This window comes from Colobus angolensis, unplaced genomic scaffold, assembly GCF_000951035.1.
Source record: "Colobus angolensis palliatus isolate OR3802 unplaced genomic scaffold, Cang.pa_1.0 Scaffold10, whole genome shotgun sequence".
Lineage (NCBI taxonomy): Eukaryota > Metazoa > Chordata > Mammalia > Primates > Cercopithecidae > Colobus > Colobus angolensis.
The window spans coordinates 3,766,073-3,789,238 of NW_012110919.1; the positions used below are offsets into that span (position 1 = coordinate 3,766,073).

A 23,166-nucleotide genomic window follows, 5' to 3' on the forward strand; every position below is an offset into this window, starting at 1 on the left:
CCGGGAGGCGGAGCTTGCAGTGAGCTGAGATTCGGCCACTGCACTCCAGTCCGGGCGACAGAGCGATACTCCGCCTCAAAAAAAAAAAAAAAAAAAAAGAGGCATCTCTGTTCTGTGTTCAAACTGATGTATAGGGTACAAGTCTTCCATTTGTTCACTCCACATTTATGAGAAATAACCATCACGGTACCAGATTCTAGGCGGTAAACTAGAAGCTCCTCATCCTATCTGCTTCTCATTTGCATTTCCAACAAATGGAATACTTCGATAGAAAGTTGAATTGGAAACCATAGTCAAACATACAAAAGCACATTCCCAACAATTTTTGAGACTCATAATGGAAAAATATATCCCAGATTTAACCAAGAGAGCTGTAGTTCAATAATTGGCAGTAGAGTTGTCATTTCTCTTTTGATTATTTTTAAAAGAGATTTTTAGAAAAAGTTTTTTACTGATGCTTAATTTGTTCTTTCTGTGTAATCAACCCATAGTTATAAGCAAGCATTCCAAATTGCACTATATTTCTTGCATAGGGTAGAACATTATGATTCTTAAAATGGAATGCCTACTTTTTCTAGTCACACAATTGCTGAAAAGCTGCCTGCTGAAGAAGACTACATTTACCATGAACTCTTACTACCAGACAAGGACTACAGTTTCTGATGAATAGGGCCTGATAAGGCTGCCTGATTAAAAAACAACAATCACTGGGCAACATTCGTAGCAAAGGAAAAGATAAGACTATGCTTTATCCAAGTTGCAGTGCCTTCAATAAGATTTTTATTCTTTTAAGACACACATATCACTAAAGGGCAGTTGTACTTACCATATTCTCTAGGCCTTGTTATTATTTTTTCTTAAAATTTGCACCTGACAATTAAAGGCTAGTAGTCCTTGGTTTAAGTCTGCTGCACAGAAGGAATCTTTTAAAAATGTAAAAGATCTATTAGTCATATTTCTAAAAGGGGAACTTTGAATTAATCATCTTCAAACATTTCTGCCAAGATAAAGGTCACCACACAATTACTGTCCGCACCCACCGGCCACAGAAGGAGAGAAGGAGAATGATGCTCCTGGATCTCACACTAGAGCATTCAAGATGCAGGCAGCCTCACACCGCACACTTGCTTTCCACATAAGGAACTGGCGGCCAGGGGAAGCGACAGGCCAAGGTCACAGTTGGGAATCCAGGTCCTGAGTTGGGTGCCCTTGCCACTCAGTGGGACTGTCCCTGTGTCTGCTATGATAAATTACCATAAATCAAGTGACCTAAAACAACAGAAATTTATCCTGTTTCCATTCTGGAAACCAGAAGGCTGAAATCACAGTCTGGGCAGAGCCATACTTCCCCTGAAGGCTCTAAGGGAGAACTTTTCACTTGCTTTTTCATGCAGGTGTTCCTTGGCTTGTGGCTACCTTATTTCAATCTCTGCCTCTGTCCATCTTCACATACCCTTCTCTCTTTGCTGTGTCTCCTCTCTTAGTGTCTTTTTTTTGTTTGTTTGTTTGTTTTTTTTTTGAGTCTCGCCCTGTTGCCCAGGCTGGAGTGCAGTGGTGTAATCTCAGCTCACTGCAACCTCCACCTCTCAGGTTCAAGCGATTCGCCTCCCCTAGTCTCCCGAGTAGCTGGGACTACAGGCGTGCACCACCATGCCCAGCTAATTTTTTGTATTTTTAGTAGAGACAGATCTCACCATCTTGGCCGCTGGTCTTGAATTCCTGACTTCAGGTGATCTGCCCACCTAGGCCTCCCAAAGTGCTGGGATTACAGGCATGAGCCACTGAGCCTGGCGTCTTAAGTGTCTTTTATAAGGACGTTTGTCATTGGATTTAGGGCCTACTCAGACAATCCAGAATAATCTCATCTCTAGATCCTTAATTTAATCATATCTGCTAAGACCCTTTTTACAAATAAGGCCATATACACATGTTCCAGAGGTTAGGATGTGGACATACCATTTTTAGGGGGTCACCATTCAAAGCATTATACTCCATTCTTTTTCCTAAAGTGGTAAGCATCATCACACCATTTTTAAAATTTTGTTGTGCTTTGAAATAGTTGGTAGTCTCTTTTCCTCTTCTTCCCATTTACAAGTCTTTTTGGAGTCAGACCTACATAATTGAATTTCTGATTCGGGCTCTGTCATTCACTACAACAGTGCCACCTTAGGTAAGTTCCTTATGCATCCCTCTAAGCCTCAGTTTCCTCTGGTCTAAAATGAGAACAGTAATTTCCACTACATAGGGTGCTTGTGAGAATCAATATGATAATGCATGTAAAGCACTTAACAAAGTGTCTAAGAAGAATCAGTTCTTAGTAAATGCCAGCTGATTTTAAATTAGAATAACATTCACCAAGATCAGTCTATTGCTTACAAAATGTAGATATTTGAGGTCTTCTGGGGGACCCATTTCCAGCAGCCAGAGACATTTCTGGCACCAGCACGTGAGAGCCGCCTCATTGTTGAGTGCTGACGCATGGGCACACGGCCTGCTCAGCCGTGGGGTGGAGGGAATTCCCGGGATGCTCTGAATTGTTGCTTTCTCAGCCTACACCATAGACCTTCAGATCTTCAGCAGTGCATAGAATGAGGAGACGTTCTGGTACCAGAAGGGAGACAAGATTATTCCAGCAGCCATGGGACTAGTCCCTTCGGATCTGACCAGCTTGGGGCAACGCAACTCAGGGTTAGTGAAAGAGTGACTGTATTGGGGCTTCTACATGGTGGGTGGGGGTGGGGAAAGCCAGTGGAGGGGTATCCTGCCCTAGAGAGCTGCAAAGTCTGGGTCAGACACCCAATTATACCTCTGGGTTCCAAAGCTTGTCCTGAAGCAAAGAACCAGAATAGCCAAGCATAAAACAACAACAACAAAAAGCATTTATCAAGGATATTTGTTTAGTTGTGTTTTTCTAAATAATTAAAGGATGGCATGGAGTTATACTGTACTTAAATGGTGACAATGGGTTGCCAGCCACACCCCAAATAGTTTGCATTTATTATTAGTTTATTCACCAGCTTATCCCTCCTCTGAGGAAATCCAATCTCTAAAAATATCCTCCCCTGTCCTCTTCACACTGGGCACCCCTACCCCACACAGACACCACTTTGTTTTGGGGAGGGGGATGAGAATTCTGAATTCACTACAGTGATTGCTTCCAGTGGATGAACAATCCAGAATTGGAGACATTAATCCTGCATGAATGCCACATTTATTCAAAAACAACCCTAATATTTAAAACAGCCAAAAAAAGATACCAGTTTGGATACACACTTCACCCACCATGAGACCTAAATTCAAAGTCACGCTGAACTCAATACAGCTATATGAGTTAATTTCGTTCATCCCACGATCTGAGCAACCCCAGCTGGCACAGACCTGGGTCTTTTCCAGAGTGCCCAGAAATCCAGTCCACTGCCAGGCATGGACTCGACATCGAGGCATATTTTCCGCACCAATCCATGTCTCCTCATGTTACTGGTGCAGATGCTCTGATTGCTTTCCTAGGTCTCTGCATGGTTACAGTGGTGGTTCTTGATATTTTTATTAACTCATGCTGTCTTTTGATGAACAAAATATATTTCATGTCACAGAAATTTTGTTATGCCCTTCCAGGGGCATATTCACCTTTCCAGAATTAGCATTCGTGGGTTTTGAACACCAAGGCAAAAAGTCAAGGTCATGGATCAAGCCATTCACAAGCCAGTTGTCTTCTCCCTGCTCCCTATGTGCAAATTCAGCTCCAAATTTGACCTTTGTGCCCCCAATGGATGCATGATGTCAGAAGGTATCCCAGACAAGAGCAAAATGGGTAGGGGTAACGTAACCAACCACTTCTAATTGGGTAAGGGTGAGCACTCAAACTGTATTCTGCTTTTGTATATGCATACAATTATTCATTTATGCTCCAGAATGGAAAAACAAATGCCTTTGAGGACTGTCAGTATTTTGATCTATAGGTTGACATGTCTATTTATTCAACAAGTTTATCTGAATACTTGTTCTATGTCAGATTCCATGCTAACTGATTAGATTCTGTGATATATAAGATCCAGTATGAATCTTCAATGTGTTTATTATAAAGAGACAAGGTAGGAGTAGGAGAGGGAGGGGAAGAGAGAGAATTGTCCCTCCCTGAGTGGGTCAGAAAAGATTTATGGAGGAGGAATGTCTAAGCTAGAATTTAAAGATGAATACAAGTTTTTCAGGCAGACAAAGTACAACTAGGCAGGCAGATGGGAACTACCTGAGCCAAGGCATGGAGGCGTGAAGCACACAGCGTGTTTAAAGAACAGTACACAGCTAGCTATTCTTGGAGTACACATTCTGCAGGAGTTTGTGTAGGGAAATGGCAATGATCAATCACTCTGAGTATATGTGGGTTGGGTTATTGTTCCATTTACTTAACAAATGTTTATTAAGCCCTTACTAAACAGAGGAATTCAGACCAGGAGCTGGACAGGGTGATAAGGGAAATAAGACATGAATCTACAAAGTATAAGATACTTTTCTTGAGAGAAGATTCATTCATGTTCATCAGCAACAATGGATTAAGTTCTAAATTAGCACCTACCAACACAACCGATTATAAGACATGTTTTCTTTACTTAAGGAGTGTCAGTATAATGGAAAAGGCACATAAATAAAACATGATATTATAATATATTCAATAATCAGTCTAATAGTGTTTATTGGCTGCTTACCAAGTTCTGGACACTGACCTAAGTGCTTTATATTAATTTAGCCCATCCTCACACAATATTATTATTGTCTGCATTTCCCAAATGGCAAAGTAAGGACCAGAGAGGTTACTTAAGTTGTTCAACCAAGGGTCACACTACTGAGATTAAAATCCATGAAATTTGACCCCTCATTCTTAACCACCACTCCAGAGAACTATAGAAGCATGGAACAGAAACATATAAGCCATCTAAGAAGGGGTCAGGGAAGACGAATCCTTCTACCCCAATAGTAGTTACATGCTTTCCGAGGTCTCCGGGAAATAGAAAAGCAGTTTATAGAATCTTGGGAAACTACCAAATGTAATGATACTAGAGTGTATAACATCTAGAGTTCAAGCTCAAAAGAGTCCATTTTTTTCCCAAAAGTTTGCCTAGATTACATTTCTCATTCAAATGACTGTAATTTTTTCAATCCCTCCCCTCTTTAAATGCTAAAATCCCATTATGTGCCTCTTAGATTTTTATCAAGAGAACTATATAGTTGATGGGGAAGCTTCTGACATTTCTCTTCGGGGGTCTTCTTTTTCTGAGCTCTCAGCATTTTGTGTTATATAATACCTTCTGAAGACTATTATAAAACTTCCTAGCTGGATTTGTACACTGAATGTGTCAATCCCAATGTCCTGTATGCAATATGATGAAGGTAGAATTATGTTTCTCATTCAAATTATTTTAACTTTCTCAACTCCCACCTAATTCAGTTCCCTCCATCCCTATAACTATCATGGACATTGAGTTGGCAAACAAAAAAGGAAAGTTGTAAGAAGTCGTAGTCCTAATGATCTTCTTATAAAACCAAATCATAAAGTAGAGAAAAAGTCAAACAGGAGTATAGAATGCTGAAAGATGACCTCATCCTTGCAGGAGGAATCCAGTATGAGAGATCTGTGTCAGTAAGGATAGCATTTGCCTGGATGTCACAGAACCCAACTAGAATGACCTAGGTAAGGAAAGGGTGGGGTTTTGGTAACATAACCACATCCCAGGCACCTGTTTTTCTATTCTGCTGTTGTCTTTGCAAGAGTTACGGTATACGTTCAGGTTTCAAGATCTATCCTGGACAGCAAGAAGGCAAAGGACAAGGGGTAAACAGAAGAAGCTAGCTGAGTCTGTTCCCTTTGAAAAACTTTTTCTAGTATTCACATGCTTGAGCCTCCATTTAAATCTCATTGGCCAGGTTTGGGTCACATAGCCTTCACTAGCTGCAAGAGAGTCAGAGCAGGTCAGCCTATGACCTCAGCACATACCATCCCAGTTTTAACAGCAAGAAAAGGAAAGAGCATGCACATTGGATTGACACATTATCTATTATTACAGTAACAGGGATGACCATTCTCCTAAAATTTCCTAATTAAAAAAAATAATAGAAGAGCAGAGAAAAGGCAGGTGAAACAGATTACAAAACCCCAGGGAATATAGACAATTGAATAAAGCTGAGCCCAGTGTTACTTAAGTACTTCCCCTTTGTGCTCCCTAACAGAGATAATCCATGGGCCTGAATCTCATAGTATGAGTAGGAGTTAGACAGACTTGGGGAAGGTAGGGAAAGAATAAAACATTCCCAGCTAAAGCACCAAGCTGGGAAACACGATTTTGTATGGGGAATTACAATGCATTCCCTATTTCCAGAGATCTAATAGCAAAGTGAGGAATATCAGGCAGGTAAATGGAGCCAGATCATGGAAGGCTTGTGTGTGTGCTTTAAGAATGTGTTTATCTGGTATAAGATGAGAATTTCCTGAGGCGTCCTAAGCCAGGGAGGGATAGTTCAGACTTAAATTTTAGATAACTCACCTTTAGATAAGTCACCTAGTGACTGTGTATAGGATGGAATCAAGGAGATAAAAAAAAAGGTGGAGAAACAAGGTAAGAAGTGACCATGTTACAACAATCAGAAGATGTTGAGGCCCTGATCTGGTGGAGACACAGAGGAGTGCACAAATATTAATTATTTCCTTTGAGTATCATGGAAGACTTCTTGGAGGAAGCAGCCTTTTATAACAGAAAATGAACTTCCTTTTGTGTCCACAATGTGTATCTGAACAGTCTGAGGCATCCTTACTTCATATATTTTGTAGAAAATTATGGGATGTAAGTTGACCACTAATTATAAATTCCTAAACAACTTGTTCTACTATTCATAAGTAAAATGATTTGAAAAAGATTTTGCCAAAGGCTGAAAATGTGAAATAATACTCAAAACCTAAAGGTAGGAAAGGCCTATATCAAGTTACTTATAACCTCAAAATTAGTTGTTCTCTAATTGTGGTGAGTATCCAGGGAGCTCAAAATACAGATACAGAGGCCCACTTCAGATCTACTAAATCAGAATCTCTGCGGTGGGACTTGGGGATGGGTATTTATAATTAATTCCACGGGACATGCTAATATACACCGGTTTTCATCAGCAGCATGAGGAACCTAACAGGGCATGATACACTCCAACATCAGACATACTGACAAGAAAGAGGCCATGGGATCCAAGAATGCGCAATCAAGAGGCAAGACACGAAAGTGCAGGCAGAAAGGCTGTCACTCATATAGAAGGTCAGAACCATGGAACTTGGCTGCAGAGCCTGGTAGGACCTGAGCAGCAGCTAGGTAGGAAAATGGAAAGAGTGGAGGAAGGACTGGGATAGGGAGACTAACAGGGATCCAAGCACCACCGCTTTGGGGGTGGGAGAGTGCTAGATGGCAATAGACAAAATCATAACATCCATAAGGATGTGACAAATCTGGGCTCTCAACTTTCCAGGCAATTCACAGCTATGCTTTTGTTGATAAATCAAGACAAATTTCTTTCTATGTAAAGTAGCATATATATGCTATTTGTTGGTGAAAATATAAATATTACATTGGTCAACAAACAGAAGAAATTGCATCTCTGTCCCTTAGAATAGACCAAAGGAATATCTGAATAGTTCTGATGAGAAAACTGTGAGTCCCTATAATTCCATGTTATTAGGAAGGTCCCTAGCATGACAGACCCCTTACAAGCCTGACCAGTTTTGCTCCTTAGAGATCGCTGAGCAAATGCCTGGTGGCTTTGGCACTGTTCCCCACTGTGTCTGTGACATCAGCCATGAATTTTGTGAACATCCTACAGACACATTTCATGAAATGGGCCAGGGGAAAGGAGAAGGGCAGGGGAAAGGAGCAGGTAGATAGTCCTGTGTGATGAACTTTTCTAACAATATTTCTCATTTTTCTCTGGGAAAAATAAAGTAGCTGACTTTAAACAACAAGCTTCAGATCATTAGGGGTACCATGATCACCCCCATGGATCCTGCTGCCTTCTGAGGCAGTTTGCATAATTTGCAAAGACATCTGTGTTTGAAGTCTTTTTCCTAATATCCTTCTGAGTCAGAACAAGCAGGGTGCATTTGTGTTGACATGTCTAGGCGAGCTTTTCTGCTTGGGATTAGTCAAAACGATAAATGGCAAGTAAGGCTCGAAGAGGTGGTGAGTAGATGTGTGGGGCGTTTGTGTCATCACAGCCCTCCCATGCCTCCCAGTCCTTCCTAACAGAGCGTCAGCAGGCAGCTCGCAGCCATTCTGCATGAACAGAGGTGGTCTGAACTACGAACCTGCCTAACTCAGCTCTAAGATCTTTCCTTGCATCTTTTAAAAAAATGATTTTAATTCAGACAGTACATGTACATATTTGTTCCATGGGTATATTGCATCATGGAGATCAGGCTTCTAGTATACCCATAACCCAAATATTGAATTTTGTACCCAGTAGTTAATTTTGCAACACTTACTTCCCTCCCACCTCACCCCTCCCCACTTTTGGAGTCTATTGTTTCCATCTTTATGTCCATGGGTACCCATTGTATAGTGCCTACTTCTAAGTGAGAGCATGTGATATTTGATTTTTTGCATCTGGATTAGTTCACATAGGATAATGGCCTCCAGCTCCATCCATTTTGCTGCAAAGGAAGTAATTTCATGTTTTGTTTTGTTTTGTTTCGTTTTTGTTTTTTTAGACGGAGTCTCACTCTTGTTGCCCAGGCTAGAGTGCAATGGCGCGATCTTGGCTCACTGCAACCTCTGCCTCCCAGGTTCAAGCAATTCTCCTTCCTCAGCCTCCCAAGTAGATGAGATTACAGGCATGCACCACCACGCCCAGCTAATTTTGTATTTTTTTTTAGTGGAGACGGGTTTTCACCATGTTGGTCAGGCTGGTCTTGAACTCCTGACCTCAGGTGATCTGCCCACCTCAGCCTCCCAAAGTGCTTGGATTATAGGCATGAGCCACTGCACCCAGCTGATTTCATGCTTTCTTATGGCTGCATGGTATTCTATGATGTGTGTGTGTGTGTATGTGTGTGTATATTTACACATTTTTACATATTTACACATTTATATGCCACATTCCATGGCATAAACACACACACATTTTCTTTATCTAACCAACCATTGATAGACACTTAAGTCAGTTCCATGACTTTGCTATGGGGAATAGTGCTGCAATAAACATATGTGTACAGGTGTCTTTTTTATATAATGATTTCCTTTGGGTAGATACTCAGTAGTGGGATTGTTGGGTTGAATGGTAGTTCTATTTTTAGTTCTTTGAAATGTCTCCATACTGTTTTCCCTTGAGGTTAAACTAATTTACATTCCCCCCAATGGTGTATAAGCATCCCTTTTCTCCACAACCATGCCAACATCTATTGTTTTTTCACTTTTTAGTAATAGCCATTCTGAGTGGTGTAAGATGATATTTTGGTGTGGTTTTCCTTTTGTCTCTCGAGCACAGGTTCTACGAGCACAGGCGGAGTTCTGTGGTGCTGAACTTACCTGGACTTGAGGTATTCCCTGGGGACCTTCTGGTGTCAGATGGAGCTGCTGATTACCTGTGCCACCCACTTCTGCTGCTGAATTCAGGTTCTGTTCATTCAGTATACTTTCATTCCATGCCCTCTGTGGAACAGATATTGCCATAACCAGGGGGAATTTTCAAAATATTGAATAATTAGTAGAATATATGCACTGACCAGTTAGAATCAGCCTCACCAATGACAACAGGCACCAGCTGTTACTGGAATTACTGGAACCAGCTGAGTACCAGTCTTGGTGTTGGGCATTCCATTTACAGAGATGAATGAGGTGTGGCTCTTCCCTTATAATGTCTTCTGGTCAAATGTCTTATCCCAGGTCCAAGACCTGAGACAGGGGCAGCATCTTAGATCAGAGTGCCCTCTCCAGGCTGGTGAGTAGCTTCCCCATTATTGCTGTCATGTTCCTCTCCCACCCCACTCCTGGGCTTCAGCCTCACACTGGTATCTTCCAACCAGGGTGGTACCATGGGGAGGCAGAGGTGGCGGTGGCAGATGAGTGTCATCTCATTTGTGAAATAAAAGAACAATTAGGATCTTCAGGGTGTTTTCTTCAAGATTCTTGGGATAGGTAAATCAAAACCTTTGAGAGCTAAGAGGAGACTTAAGGATTATCCATGCTGGTGGTTTTTAAACTGGTTTGGTTCTTAGCAGAGTCCTTTTTACAAAAGAATCCTTACTTGGAAATCCAATGTATAAAACAAATCCAGGTGAAGCTGCAATGCTTGCAGCTGGGATGAGCCCCAAAGACTCATCTCCAAGGCATCCCAGGAGCCTCAGACACCTGACAAAAGAGTTTGAAAACCAGCAGGTCATCCCTCATTCACATATGTGTGAGTGAGACCCAGAAAGGAGAAGTGGCCTAGTCATGGGGTCAGCTGGTTTGTGCAGAGAAATGGAATCAAGGCTCCTGAGTGTGAGTCCAGTGCCCTCTCTACCAGCCTGCATCTGTCATCATCTGTCATCTATTGTATGGGCAGCTGCAGTCTCCTGTATGTGAAGCCCAGGGCCACCAGTGAATAAATCATAACATGTTTACAGCTCTTTATTTTTACAGACCCTTTCACATCTACTTACTGTCTTATGTGATACAGTAATCCAAGTGAACAAACCAAGAGGGGTTAAGTGATCTGCTTGAGGACATGCCCCTAGAAATCCAAGCTAGTTCTAAACACAATGTGGCCTTAACAGAGGTTAGTACATTTTAAGAGGCTTTAGAACGCTCTCAATTAGTTAACAACTAGAACAGTGGTTCCCAAATGCTGTCCTGGACCAGCATCTTCGCCCTCACCTGAGAAGTTGTTAGAAATGCAGATTCCAGGCTCCCCATCCCCAAGACTTTCTGAATCAGAAACTCTGGGGGTGGTGTCCAGCAGTCTGTTCGTCCATTTTGTTTGTTGTTGTTGTTGTGGTGGTGGTGGTTGTTTGAGACGGAGTCTCACTCTGTGGCCACCACCACACCTGGCTAACTTTTTTGTATTTTTAGGAAAGACGAGGTTTCAACATGTTGGTCAGGCTGGTCTCGAACTCCTGACCTTAGGTAATCCATTCACCTTGGCTTCCCAAGGTGCTGGGATTACAGGCTCGAACTACCGCGCCCAGCCAGCAGTCTTTTTTAACACGCTCTACAGGTGATTCTGATGCCAGCTACAGTTTGAGAACCACATACTAAGGAACAAGGTCATCGCTGCTTCTACATCTCACTAGCTGTTATTTTTGTGTGTGCCTAGCATCATGGTAGATACCTCACAGCATAAGATAAGCAGCATCCTCTCTATACCCCTCTGCCCTCTTCTCAGGAGTTTAAAATAGAGGCCTCATGTTCTCAAGTCATGGGCTAACGCAGTGCTGCTCACGCTTTGCTGTGCATATGAGTCACCTGCAGATATAGTTGAAGTAAAGATTCTGGTTTAGCAAAATTGTATATTTAAGACAGATAATGAAAGATTGTGGATTCAATAAAGACTCATGAATCTTCTGAATACTCACAAAGCTTTCCCAAGGCTCCAAAGCTAGAAAAGCACAGGAGAGAAATTGACCAAGGATCAGGGACCCCAATTATTGCAGTTCAAATTGGATGTAGTAATTTACCACCAGGCATGGGAGAGCTAAGTGTGGTGAAGCTGATTTGTGCCTAAGGGAGAGTCCACCTAATCTCCCTTTAATAAAGATCAATAAGGTGGTCAAAATGAATGCGAGGATAATCTGTTGGGCAGGTGCCTCCCAAGGTTACGGTGGGAAGGTGCCTTAAGCACATCCTTTGCAGTTAATGCTGCGCAGATCATTGCTTCCCTTTGATTGAATTATTACACACACTGTCCTGGGGGACCTGATAGAAAGAGAGATGGACGTATAAGACATCCGTTTTGTATACCGAATGGTCAGAACATGCCACCCACACCTAAGAGACAATTTTCAGCTTTTGCTAGGTAGCATTACAACTTTATGCAAACAGCATAAAATTCAAAAGGCTAGAATCCAATCTCTTTCCTTCCTGGTCTTCAAAAGAATGAGGGATTGAATAACGGCTTCTTTCTCAAGTCAAAGCAACTCCTAGTTGATGGCCAGAAGCAAGAAGCCCCAACATAAAAATTGGTGATGTTTTAATGTTCTCTATTTTGGGAGCCTTCCTTTAACCACATCTGGGGATTATGAGTGAAGGCAGTTTCCAAATCTCCCATTTGCTCAGGCTGCTGAAGTTTGCATGTGGTGGGAGGGTTCTGGTAAGACAGTGTGAAAATAAAGGGCCTGTCCTTTTAGCCCCAAAGTGCTATGGTTCCCTGTCTTAAATAAATTACTCAACATCTTATAGTACAGTTTACAGATTTCTCCTCAAGCGATGGGGAAAAGGAGTTTAAATAATACACCAGTAAAGAAACAGGACAATACCACCTTAAGGCAGCAACAGAACACCAACTTTTAGGTTGCAACATTGCTTCATTCACTCGTCTGTAAAAATATAAATATTCATTTTGTGCATTCTCAAGAGAAAGATAATTAAAGCAGGATGAATTCTGTTTGGCTAATTTTCAAAAAGCAGGTTTTGTAAAGCACTGCAATGATCTGTCACTAGTAACTCTAAGTACTTGTAATAATATATTGTCTTTAATTTCACCCAGAATCCAAAAAGCCAAGATGGCCTTTCTCCAAAAGAGGAGTGGTAAGTGTTGCAAATTGCCATTTTTGTTTTAATTAAGCTTCCTGTAGCTAAGAAAGTAAGAAATGGCTGAAGAGCCTCTTCATTCTGCTTTATCTTTGCATAAAGGCAGATGGCACGTGAAATATAAATGATATCATCACATCCGTAGTATTGGCTATGGAACATGCCAAGGGTTGCCAATTTGTGCAGCGAAACAGCGCTAATTGCCAGTGGTTAATTAGCTCTGAAAAAAAAAAAAAACCACACAAAGCAATCCTAATATAGTGATGCTTTACAACACTACATTTATAGCTTGCTGCTTAGAAAGCAGCTCACTCGATGAAGCAAACTTGCACAAATGTATGCCCCAGTTTGCAGTTAGTGCCATGTATATTGGGAACGTTGAAAAATGAATGAGATCTTACAGAAACAGATTCTGCAAATACACTTCTATTTCTGGGAAAGCCAATTGGATGAATCCTAGTGGGTTTGAATTCATTCTTGGTTCCATCAATAATTGATGAGTTATCCATCTCAATCAGCGGTCCCTGAGACTTTACTGCCTAGGACAAGGGTGGCCCCAGTCAAGCCGTTCCTTCTGGCATGCTGTGGGAAGAGGGAGGGAATGCTCATGATGACAACCGGATTCCTCCTGTTTTCTAGGGGGAGGAAAGGGACTGATTTGTGTTCTCCCAGCAGTACTAGTTGCATGACTTACACACCACAACCACCAGCAGCAGTGGGGCCTTATGGACTGTTACTATGCCTCATTCTGTTAAAAATCTGCCCACATGGCCTTGCCAATCACTTTGGCACCAGTTGCTGACATCTGCAGTGGTTCTATGACACACACACCTTGCTATTTTTTAAGTCCCATCACTAAATAAAAAGTCCTCTGAAGTTCCAATTCTAGCTCCTTCCCCTACTGCCCTATGACCTTGGCCAAATGGATTACTCTCCCTCAGCTCAGATCTTCCCTGTAAAAGACAGAAGACCAGTGCCAGCCTCACAGGGTGGTTGTAATGAATGCCTTATAATGCATGTGGAGCCTACCCCAGAGCCAGGCACACGCAGACACTCAGCCGTTATCACTAGTAGTAGTATCTTTAATTAGGGTTTGGAAAACTACTTATTCTCATAGCCAAGTATATGATTGACTTTCACGTTTTTTCCCAAAAGTAAAACGTTTATATGGAACACACTCTAAACATTATGAGCTGCAAATCGTAAATTGTTAGTAAAATTGTAACACTATTGCCACCAGGGCTGTTGCTCATCAGTCATTTAGAGACATGCTTTGTCTGTTTTTCTGACAGGTCTGAGACAAGGCTTATGACGCAGCCCCTCCTGAGCTCTTTCCTCGAATAAACAGAGGCAGAGCTGGTCACCAATCACATCTGAGATCTCAGGAGAAGGGGCATCTCCCCCGAGCCCTCCCAAGGGCTTATGCAGGACAGGGAAGCTCTGAGGGCTGCCTGAGAGATAGAATATGCTTTCAGAAGGGAAGAACTTGGCTAAGGAAGGGCACTCCTACAAGTTGTTGGGATTGATCCATTCTTTTCCCCCACAAAGAAGCAACTTGTTCTCCACATATGTGTTGAACAACTGTGCCAAGTACTGGGACAGATATCTAAGATGCCAAGATGCCCATTATCAGCTCACAATTGAGAAGATGGGACTGACAAGTAAACTGTGGGTGGCGGGGGAAAACATGCTAAATGGTTCGCACTGTGTTGGAGGGAGGGAGGCAATGAGGGAGATACACAAAGGAAGAATAATTGGTGGACGTTCTCAGCAAATGTTTTCAGCAATGAAGAGAAAGTCATTTCTAGAAGCTTCACTTTCACAAGAACACAATATCTTGTTTTCTTAAAATTAACATCGTTTCCTTTATCCTCTTATCCTTATTAATCACGTAATTCGTATCTCTATAAATGGTAATCCACATCAATATAACAAACACACTTCTGTGTTGTGATGTGTTTTTCCAATCTATTACAGATTTTTCCTTTTCCTCCTTTCTTCCTTCCTTTCCTCCTTCCTTTCTTCCCATCAGTATAATATTAGTAATAAAAGCAAACACATCTATAATGTTTAGCACATTACCAGGTACTGTTACTGTTTACCTGTATTCTTGTTTATGCATGTCAGTTAACACATGTGAACTCATAAATTCTACAACAATCCAACAAGGTAGCTAACATTATTACTTCTCATTTTGAAAATGGGGAAATGGATTCAGAGAGGTCGACTAGTTTGCCTGAGGACACACAGCTCATAAGTTATGGAGCCTCCAGCATTCCAGGAAGTCTGGCTTTGAGTCTGTTCTAGCCCTGATGTGGCCCTGCTCCTTCAACTGTAGGAGTCCCCATCACCAGACCTGGAAACGCCTCCATCCATTCTCTCGTTAGAGCTCTCATAGATCTTACCTGTTCTCATTGATTTGTCAATCACTCCAAAAATGTGTATATTCAGTCTTAACCTTCAATTTTGCTCCAGTTCCACGTCACCAGTGACTACTGCACATCTTCATGCCACCTACCTCTTAGTTATTAAGTTTGAGACTCCAGAATTAACCTTGGCATCTCACTTTTCTTTACCCTGTGTATTCTCTCAAGTAACCTTCAAATGCTTTTCATTGCCTCTCCTAACCACTGCTACCACAATGGAGGCAAGAAGGTACTAAATGGGCGTGTCATTTTCAAGAGTTAATGAGACCACTGGGAGAACCGTCTCCTCTCTCCTCACTGGAATACCCACCCAGACATTTGGCCAGGAGGCTGATCAAACCCATAGAAAGCCATGGTGAGTGCCCTTCAAAACACGGGGCTGGCGCCCACTTTCCCACAACTCCAATGCTCCTTCCATTGTCTCAGCCTCTGTCTTTTCCAACTGGCTGCTGATTTTTTATTTCCACAACATGCAGTCGCTATGGTTTCAGACATCAACAAAAGGCATATGTCCCAATTGCAGTAGGAGGTCTTTAACTGGTTCCAAGATTCCTTTGCTGCTGTGGAGGCTAATGAGTCTACAGTAGGTTTCCTTTTTCAGTGCCATAACCCTACCAGAGAAACCAGCCACAACCCATTAGCACATTCTGAAACTATGACAGGATCTCTTTACAGATGCGCAGGGAGCCCCCTACCTGCAACAGTAGATAGCCTGTGCCTTTCTTGCTCATGAAAACAACATCGATTAACTTTCACCAAACTGTTTAGATCCATGCCAATATCGTGCACCCTGAGGCAACAGAACAAGTCGAAAAATTGTTTGTCATAAGCATTCATTTGAAATGCAGCCAAGCTGACTTTTAAAAGCCTTGCACATTGTTATTTGATAGCTTCTTCTTGCTTTGGTTGGTAAAATGAACTCTTTAAGTGGGCAATTCATGATGTTGCAATAGGATAGTGAATGAACCGAAAAGAAAATGCTCACAATATAAGTTTAAAAAGCAAGTTGCAAAAGGATGTGTGAATATGATACATTGTACCATTTAAAAATTAATTATTAATGTGATCAGAATATGATATTTCCAATGGGTATGTGAGGGTGAAGACACATTTCATGGTTTTTTTTGTTGTTGTTTGTTTCTCAAGTTTTCTACAATAAACATATATTATCTTAGCAATCAGCTTTTTTAAACAAATATTATTAAGAAAAAATGACTACAACAAAAGTTAAGTGGGTGATTCCATTCTAAGGAAAGTACAGTTTCCAGCATGTTCTGGTGTTCTGTAGCAGAGAATTATTGTTTGGGACAAGTTGCTTTAACACTGGGCTTTATTTTGTCATCTGCTAAAATAAGGGTTGAACCAATATGTCTGAGGTACCTTCTGATGTTAATTAAATCTTAGGGTCCAGAGTTTGGAAAAGTTAAAACTATAAAGGCTATGTCACCCCAAAGGTAGGCATGATAAGACTGTTTGCTGTATGACCATTCTGTGCCTAGGATTTTTTTTAATGTATAAAATGAGAGGTTTGGACAAGGTATTCTCACGGGCCTGTGTCCCTCAGGTCTGACATTCTGTGGTTCTGTGGCTCCTACTAGAGCTCAGAAATGGCTTTGAAACTGCTTAAAGACAAAATATGTCAACTCTTATCATGAATGTTAGGGAATGAACGAAAGATACCAAGGCTACCGAAGTCGTGTCATTAAAGAATCCATGTTTGAAAATCCTGTTTCTAACCATCTTTAAGCAGGGCAAAGACAAACACAAGCACACATCCGATCTGGAAAACTGCCTGTCCTCTGTGAAAATTACCAACTTCAGGGGCTACGACTTCTACAGTCTGAAGGTATCTTTCCAACTGTTTCCTGTGGGGCGTGGCTTTTTCTTTTTGTTTTTTGGTGGGGTGGGGAGGGGAAGGTCAGTGTTTTAAGCTGCCAGATTACGGCCTTGTTTACAGTAAGAGCAAAATGCAAGAGAGGAACCCAGGACTGAACAGGGCCTGCTCTCCTCAAACACACTGAAACCTGGGGAAAGCCGTTTTATCTTAAATAAGGTAACAAATGTGAGAGCACTTCATAGGCCAGAAAGCCTCTACAAATGTTAAAAGTGGTTGTTACTACTCTTTATCTCTCTGGACCTGGATTTCCTCATTGGAAACGTTGAGTTGTTTTTGATAAGACGATTTCTAAAGGTCTCCCTGAGCTTTAAAACTCTCACTTCATGCTTCTTCAGTAGTTAATTTCAATAAGTTTTGCCAGTGGAACCTGGAATCAGACTTCCCAGTCCTGGGTTTGGAGTTCTTTGAGTGTTTTATGTCAATAAACTGAAAAAGACTCATGATATTCTCAAGCTTAATTCAAAGCATCATCAGTCTGAATTGATTTGAATCTTAAACTAGAAATAATGCACATTGTGCATTTCATGCTGTGTATTAGGAGGAACTGGCATCCCAGAGCCCCACAGAGAAAGTGATGGCTTGGGTCACTTGGGGAGTCACTGTCAAGAGGGATGTCCAGGGCCTGAAGCAGGAAATCATGATTCCAGGGGTTGCGTGGCCCTTTGGAACTGCAAGCCAAAGCAAATAGCCAACAGGTCAATCCACTGAGGTGGAAATGTTTTGTTTTCTCTTTTTTCCTCATGTACAGGATAAGACCTGGGATGAAGTCATGGAAACACATCACAAACTCCTGACCAATCAATTAGACTTGAGAAAGCAGCAAGAGGCCGTGTGGGAACTTTTCACAAGTGAATGCACCTATTTTTTGGACCATTTATTGGTTCTTAAGATGGTAATGCCAGGCTTAATTTTGTAGTAGATGGAAAATTTGTTTATTTGGGCACTTGTTTTCCTCTTCTGAAAGAAATAAAAGAGAGAGAGAGAAGAAAGAGAAAGAAAGGAAAGAGAGAGAGAAAGGAAGGAAGGAAGGGAGAAAGGAAGGAAGGAAGGAAGGAAGGAAGGAAGGAAGGAAGGAAGGAAGGAAGGAAGGAAGGAAGGAAGGAAGGAAAGAAGGAAAAGAAAGAGAGAGAGGAAGGGAGAGGAAGGGAAGGAAGGAGGGAGGGAGGGAGGGAGGAAAGAAGGAAGGAAGGAGGGCAGGAAAAGAGAGGGAAAGGGAGGCGAGGTGAGATTTTTTTTTCTCCCTCTTTCAGGGGATCGTGAAAATTTTTATTTGTCATGTATTTTTGTTTACCTATTACTCTACTGTCTTTTTATACTTTAACATTGGATGAGATCTTCTTAGTGAACTAGTCCAGTGTCTCATCCGATGTTGAATGAATCTCTTCTGCCTTGTCTCACCAGTTTGCACACTCGTGAGCCAGGGAGCTCACACCCTTCTCAAGCAGTCCATTCCATCTTTCCTTGGCTTCCTTTCTTGGAGCTCTTGCTCCCTCGTGAACAGTGCCGGGGAATGCTTTTTATCAGCTGCAGGGCCACCATTGCAGATTTCAGGGGCTACCATATACATGCAATTTAGTACTGTTGAATTACATGGTATATTCATGATGTCTGCTATGTAAATAGCACCCGTGTGGTTACATACTGCTGCAGCTGTGCTCTGGTGAGGCTCAGAACAGAGAATTTTTTCTAGAAGAACAATAGAACAAGGAAGAAAACCATAGAAGCATCTTCCTCCCAGGACCACAGGGGAGGATGGGCCACACAGCTCCCAAGGTTGCCTCTGACCACAGTACTTTTGCGTCCTGATGACTGTCTTACACAGCTAAAAGGCACTGTGCTGGCAGACCTAAGTTCAAGCCCTGGCTCTGCCTCTGATTTGCCTTGTGACCTTAGGAAAGTGTAGTCCTTCATATCCTAAACCAGGGGTTGACAAATCTTTTCTGCAAAGGTGCAGATAGTAAATATTTTGAGCTTTTCAGGCTATATAGGTTTTGTTGCAACCACTTAACTCTGCCATTGCAGTGCAAAAGCAGTCTACAGGAATGTGCATGACTGTGTCACCCAGAAAACATCATTTACAGAAACAGGTGGCAGGCCAAATTAAGCTCACAGGCTGCATAGTTTGACAGTCCCTGTCCTAAGCTATAAAAGAGAAATGACCGTACCGTCTCTGGCTATCTCATAAGACCATTATGATGATCAAATTAGTTTTCTTTGAAATCTATCAAGTGCTATACAAACGTCAGTTATTTTCTGTAAGTAATATTTTTTGTCAATCACAGTGCTAAATCCTTAACTTAGCAAAATGTAAACCACAAAGACACTCTAGGAGAAAATTGAAATTTAGAGACAATATCAGTTAGGATGCTTACAAGAGCATGTAATAGAAAACTAGCTTAAATAATACAGTATTTTGTTAGTCCTTGTGACTGCCAAGTTCAGAGGTGGGAGAGAATTCAAGACATGTTTGATCAAGGGGCTCAAAACAAAACAAAACAAAAAATATTTCTTTCCATCTCTCACCCTGCCTTCCATGGCATTAGCCACATCCTATGGCTGGCTTCTCTTGTAGTCACAGCATGGTTGCTATCCTTGAGCTCATAGCCAGAGAGAAAGAGAGAGAGAGAGAGAAAGAGAGAGAGAAAGAGATCTTCTTAGCATTCATAGCAAAAGTCTTGAGATTTAATCTGATTGGACTGGCTTAGATCACATGCCCACCCGTGAGCCAAATCCACTAGCTTCGTAAGGAAGGAATGTGCCAATTGGCTTAAGGCAGTCAAGACCCAACCTCGGGAGTGAGATCAGCTTGCCACATGGCACGTGTGCCGCCTGGGGCAGAGTAGACACTGGGGTGAAAACCAGGCTGTTTTTAGGGAAGTGGAGTATTGCAGGGGGTGGTAATGATAAATGTTCACTGCAGAGAACTAAGCCCCTGAACTATGCCACCTTCCTTGTCCTAAGAAACAGCACAGAACTTTCTGTCCCATTGTAAACTGTCCAAGCTTTTCAAAATAACATTTCCTGTTTAAGAAAAGGCCAATTTGAGCTCACTGTCAAATACCTCATTGTATTTAAAGTATATATGTACCTTCCTTTTACACAATCAATATGTTTTCCAAAAGCGCTTATGAGTTAAAAATTTGTAACTCATATAATAATATATTGGAGGACTCAGCATTTTTTTAATAGCAAAATTTCTGTAAAGCAAAGAATCTTATAACGATAGTAGTATTTCTTCCAAATTGTCCCAGTCTATCTGTAGTAATGAGTTCTATTTCTTACAATCATGTTTTAAATGCTTGGATATTGACAGATTTCCAAACAACCAATACTCCATGGATTTTAAAAGGTCTAAGTGGTTCTCGACAGGTGGCCTCTAGACCAGCAGCATCAGAATCCCTTGGGGACTTGTTGGAAATGCGCATTCTCAGACCCCATCACAGATGAGGGTGGGGTCCAGCAAGTTCTGGTGTAACAAGGCTGCCAGGTGATTCTGATGCAAGTTCAAGAACCACTCACTACACTAATGAAATAATACAGGAATGGGAATTGGAGAACGTTATCTATCTGAAGCCCAGTCTTTTAACCCCTAAAATTCTTTAAGTAATTTGTCCTTTTGTCCCTTTGAATACTTCCCGTCTTATATATACAAAGTATTTCTTTTTCAATAAACTGCTGTCTCTTCTGTTTATAGAATGAAGGGCAAGCTATCTGTAAGTGAGGATTGTATTCTTTATTTTTATTTTTATTTTTTGACTTGCTGTGTAGTTCTCCAGTTTGTGAAATCATCAAATTAAGTAAAAATAACATAAAAACTCCCTTAATGTTTTCATCCATGTTTAATGCCTCTAAACAAGCTGAAACATTTTACCAGTTATCAGAGATTAACTCACTAAATCTCTACTTTTAATTCCCTGAAAGTAAAGTATATTTGGGTCTTTTGCAGAAGACAGAGCATATGAGAACACACCATGAATATCGTTTTGCTTTCAAGTTAGTAGTGTTGGCAAGAAGAGAACCTTTGGGATTTCTTTGGCACTAGAAGCAGAGGAAGCCCATTTGGACAGATTCTGTTCAATAGGAATGTTGTTAGAATTGACTTAAGCAACCACAACTTTCATACTGAAAAGCTCATTTCCAATATGTTCTATGAAGCTTAAATGTGATCATTTGTCTTGAGTATAGCATTTAAACCTTGAGAGTGCTGATTTCTCCATTGTTTTGTAAAGTTATACCCAGGAGGTTTATGTTTAATGTTCTTGCAAAAGGCATGTTTGAAAATTAAAAAACAGAAATTAATGTGCATATATTTTTTATTTCAAAGATCTTTATGAATACACTAAAATATCTGCAAACTCATGAATATCTCCTAGATGTGGATTTATGGAGACTTTTTGCAAACCTGGAGGAGTTAACTCAGGTGAGCCAAGTAGGAAGATTTTAGTAGTCATGTTTTAACATTCACTAGAGGATCACGAAAATTCATGCTTGGTCTGTTCTTATGGCTCGTATTCCATAATACGTCTCCATATTCCATTCCCACTCAGGACTTCAGGTTACTAAGAAAGAAGTTGAAATATCCGTTGATGCCTTTCCCATAAATTGTAGATATTAGTTACCCTTTATTTGTCATTTTTCCATGGCTATTTTAAAAAGTAAACACATTCCTAAGATCTCCATCATCTTCATAAATGTTTATTTTCAACCGAATGTCCTCTTCTCACATACATTATAAACAAATAATATTTTTCCACTTAAAAGGAAAGGAAGAGAGCTAACAACAGGAATTTATTTATAAGAAATACTTATAAGAAAATATGTATTGGAGAGTGGAGGAAATAAATCTTTGAATTTTGCTAGGAGATAAATTTGAAATGGGAAACATGTGTAAGAATGATACTGAAGTTCAACAAATGTTTATTCCTTAACCCTGGGTGTGTGCCTACTTTTGCCTTCTTTCTCTCTGTCCCTAGACAAGCCTTGGTTTTGTGAACAGTCTCTTTGGCATCATCAAGGACTATGTAGACGCTTCTGAGATTTCCTCATCACTGGATTTTATTTCCGTGCTCACAAAGGTAAACTCCTTCCAGGAGATCTCAGCTTCATAAAGTAGCATCACCCACCTCCCATGACAGTTGTTTATACCCTACTTGATTTTTCTTCTCACCGGGAAAGTTCTACCTCCACCCTCCTACAAAGGAACTGTCCCTTTCTCTGCCAATCAACATTTTCAAAAATAACTTGCAGATTCTGTTTTCCCATTGTCACATCTCCTGTGTGGGTTTTATTAACACAAAAATCTGCATGCATGGAAAAGCCATTTCCGAGTCTGTTTTTTAAATTACTTCAATTTGAAGTAATATTCATGGCAATAGTTTAGTGTCTGCTAATTACATGATTCAGTTGTTTTAATGAAAGTACCAATTTCTCAGAAAGAAACAGAATAAAACTTCAAATTCATCAACACCCTTGATCATATTTCTGTGGGTGAAATAAGGAGAAAAGAGGAAAACCTGTACCCCGGGTTTGATAAGTGCTATTTATTTCTTGAGCAGACATTTGGACATCCTCCCTACTTTTCTTTTTTTTTTTTCAAGTACAAATAGAACCTTTATAGAAACTGACCATATTACAAGTCTAATTTTAGCACATTATAAAGGATTAGCATATACAAACCTCATTCTCTGACAAAATGTAGTAAAGGCAGAAATTTGTAACAAATAACTTCTAAATAATTCCCCTACTTTTCTTAGAGATTTTTAATCTAATTTTAATTTAATTTCATTTAGCAAGATCTGAATTTTTAAACTCCACTTTTTAAGGAAAAAAGATAGATTGAGATTTATTGAGAACTTACTAAGTGCTATGTATGGAGCCAATACCCTGTACACAATAATGTGAAAAATTAAGCAAGCTCCTTGCTTTTAAGAAATTTTAAGTCTGCTGGGCTCGGTGGCTCACGCCTGTAATCCCAACACTTTGGGAGGCCGAGGCGGATGGATCACGAGGTGAGGAGATCGAGACCATCCTGGCTAACACAGTGAAACCCCATCTCTACTAAAAATACAAAAAATTAGCCGGGCGTGGTGGCGGG

The 23,166-nt window shown here is 40.9% G+C and overlaps 1 protein-coding gene across 1 annotated transcript in view; it reads left to right on the plus strand.

Annotated features, from left to right (window-relative positions):
* The first annotated feature begins 2,632 nt into the window (after positions 1-2,632).
* PLEKHG7 (pleckstrin homology domain containing, family G (with RhoGef domain) member 7) overlaps positions 2,633-23,166 on the plus strand; it is a 50,329-nt gene continuing 29,795 nt past the window's right edge. Inside the window, exons 1-7 of the mRNA XM_011933760.1 lie at positions 2,633-2,688; positions 9,508-9,635; positions 12,706-12,746; positions 16,926-17,021; positions 17,821-17,964; positions 21,397-21,492; positions 22,046-22,147. Coding sequence (XP_011789150.1) covers positions 2,639-2,688; positions 9,508-9,635; positions 12,706-12,746; positions 16,926-17,021; positions 17,821-17,964; positions 21,397-21,492; positions 22,046-22,147 — 657 coding nt within the window. The 5' untranslated portion in view covers positions 2,633-2,638. The remainder of the gene's footprint in view (positions 2,689-9,507; positions 9,636-12,705; positions 12,747-16,925; positions 17,022-17,820; positions 17,965-21,396; positions 21,493-22,045; positions 22,148-23,166) is intronic.